The sequence below is a fragment of the Apus apus genome, chromosome 19, assembly GCF_020740795.1.
Source record: "Apus apus isolate bApuApu2 chromosome 19, bApuApu2.pri.cur, whole genome shotgun sequence".
Classification (NCBI taxonomy): domain Eukaryota; kingdom Metazoa; phylum Chordata; class Aves; order Apodiformes; family Apodidae; genus Apus; species Apus apus.
Window position 1 is genome coordinate 11253065 of NC_067300.1, and position 2384 is coordinate 11255448.

The following is a 2384-nucleotide window of genomic DNA, read 5'->3' on the forward strand; positions in this document are numbered from 1 at the left end:
CTGGAGGGGGTTAAACACAATGGCTCCAGACTCATCTTCTCAGGGGAGAAAGCTGAAGTATTGGCTAAAGGGTTGTTCTTCATTGAAGCACGGATGGTCTTTTCAGAAATCCCAAAGTCCTAATTTGCAGCTAACATCTGGCTAAAAAGCTTCTGGTTTCCCAGCTTGCTTTCCCAGGGAAGGCCTGGTGTTACCACAGAGGCTGCTTCCAGCATCCCGTGCCTAACTGCTGCTGTTTCTGTCACAAATTCTGCAGCCAGAGGGAGTGCAGGAAAATCTCCTTCCCAGAGAATCTCCTCCCGAACCCCGGACTTGCCAGTCTGCGTACAGTATAATTAATATGCATAATTGTATAAATTGAATTATTTTTCCTTTTTCAGGCTAATGGAGGCTGGCAGGACGCAACTACTCCATCTTCTGTGACTTCCCCTACAGAAGGGCCGGGAAGTGTGCACTCTGATACCTCTAACTAATCTCCTAGCAACACTTTTTCCCTGAGCTGAGATGCCTTGATTAGTGCATTCAGAGTCACAGGAGAAAAAGGAAAGATTTTTTTGTAGCCAACCACCTACAGCTTTACTGTAAAACCTTGTCTTACTAGAAAACTTGGTAAATCTGTTTTTTAAAGGTATCATAATCATTTGTATTTATACTTAAAACACAATGTTAAAAGCACTTTATCCAATTAGGCCAAGATTTAGCATTGTTTATAGCCCTGTAACTATTTTATCATAATTTATTATCAGCAGTTTTAACAATGTTGGTCTAACAGTTGCCAATTACTTGGCCTTAAGGGTAAAAGTACAGGACAAGCTTAACCTCAATAGCAAGAGCAGACACAAAGAAACACCTCACCTAAATTTAGCTTTGTGCATATTTCCATGGAAAGTTGAGATGAATTGCAGACTTTGATTGTGTTTAATCTTTTCATATCTCTCACAGAGTTGGAATAAAAAGAGCTGTTCGGTTATTTTGGTTAACAATGGTTGTGTTTAAGAATCCTTATTCGTCACATTTTTGTTGTGATCTATTGTCTTACAAATTAGATTGGAAACCAGGAGCATCTTTTCTTGCTAAAACTACCCGGACCCTGAGTCTCCTCTCTGTGTTTCAACACCGGACGTAGGTTGTTCTTAGGAGATGAAGAGACTTGCTGCTGATCTCGGGGAAAGCCAGGACCTGGGGTTTTACAGTACGAGCTAGGTGCTGCACAAGCCTGCCAGGATGTGTTACCTCTTCCTGGCAGAAAACCACCAACAAAGAAAGGAAAAAAGCAAAGGAAAAAAGCACCATCATACGGAGTGTTGTACATAGTGTAGCAAAAGAGTATTTATACATCTCACCAATCAAACACAGCTTTATTACCTCATGCGAACTCATACAAACCAATAGACTTTCAACATGTTCTGTAGCTTAGAGTGCTCACTTACTACCTCTGAACGATACTCACGCTGTAGTTTGTCTCTTTCTTATCTTTTTGCATCTTGTAATTAACTCTTTGTTTCCCCACAAAATGTAATGTACATTGTAATCTTTTAAAAGAACCAGGGTTGCGTTAGCAACTTTTAAAGAAGTGAAAATGGAAACATGGGGACTTAGGTTTAACACAAAACAGTGAAACTGTTGTAAATACTGAGAAACATTTTGAATGTTATTCATCTTGTTACTAATCCACGCAAAAAACAACAACTAATTGTAATGCATACAGACTCCAGTATTCAGTACTGTATATTTCCCCCTGTGTAACAGGGGCCCTTTCTCTCTCTCTTTTGTATTGTATGCGATTCTGAAACTGATTGAGTCATGAAAATAATTTGTGGCAGTGATTCTAATGTATTAAACCGTTTCGTGTTACTTTCTAACTGGATTACACCCTGGATTGAAAAGTCTTCCTCGTGGTAGCTATATGTAGTTTCAAACATGAATAAACTTTTTGCTTTCATGATCAAACGTTGATGTAATTTCTTCCTGCTCAGTTTAAGTCAGACCTGGGAGATGAGTGGGCTACCAGAAGTGCAAGCTGTGATGAAGCAGGAGCTGAGCGTTTCCACAAACACCAGAAGCTGGTGGTGCCCTCTTGCTTGGTGGAGACTGGAAATCCTGGGACAGGTGAATCTGGCAGGGAGCAGGGGCAGGAGCAGGAGCAGGGCTGAGGCCTCCCCCGCCCCCAGCCCCTGCCTCCACATCCACTTGGCTCCACGCGGGAGCAAAAATTCAAGTGGAGGCAAAGGAAAGGGTCAGTCCTTGAGATGAGTTTAGCAATCATCATAATATTCACTCTTAATTACCATCTTTATTTAACATTAACTTTGGAACTACAGCCTTGACTAGCAAGTATAATGTAATTATAAAAATATTTTTCTTTATTAAAAAAAACTTTTTTG

The 2384-nt window shown here is 40.5% G+C and overlaps 1 protein-coding gene across 2 annotated transcripts in view; it reads left to right on the forward strand.

Moving 5' to 3' along the window:
- Window positions 1-1950, forward strand: part of PBX3 (PBX homeobox 3) — a 104687-nt gene extending 102737 nt beyond the window's left edge. Inside the window, exon 9 of one of the 2 annotated variants that reach the window (XM_051636220.1) lies at window positions 381-1950. In XM_051636220.1, coding sequence (XP_051492180.1) covers window positions 381-473 — 93 coding nt within the window. In that variant the 3' untranslated portion in view covers window positions 474-1950. The remainder of the gene's footprint in view (window positions 1-380) is intronic. The other variant, XM_051636221.1, reaches the window with a different exon arrangement.
- The last annotated feature ends 434 nt before the right edge of the window (window positions 1951-2384 follow it).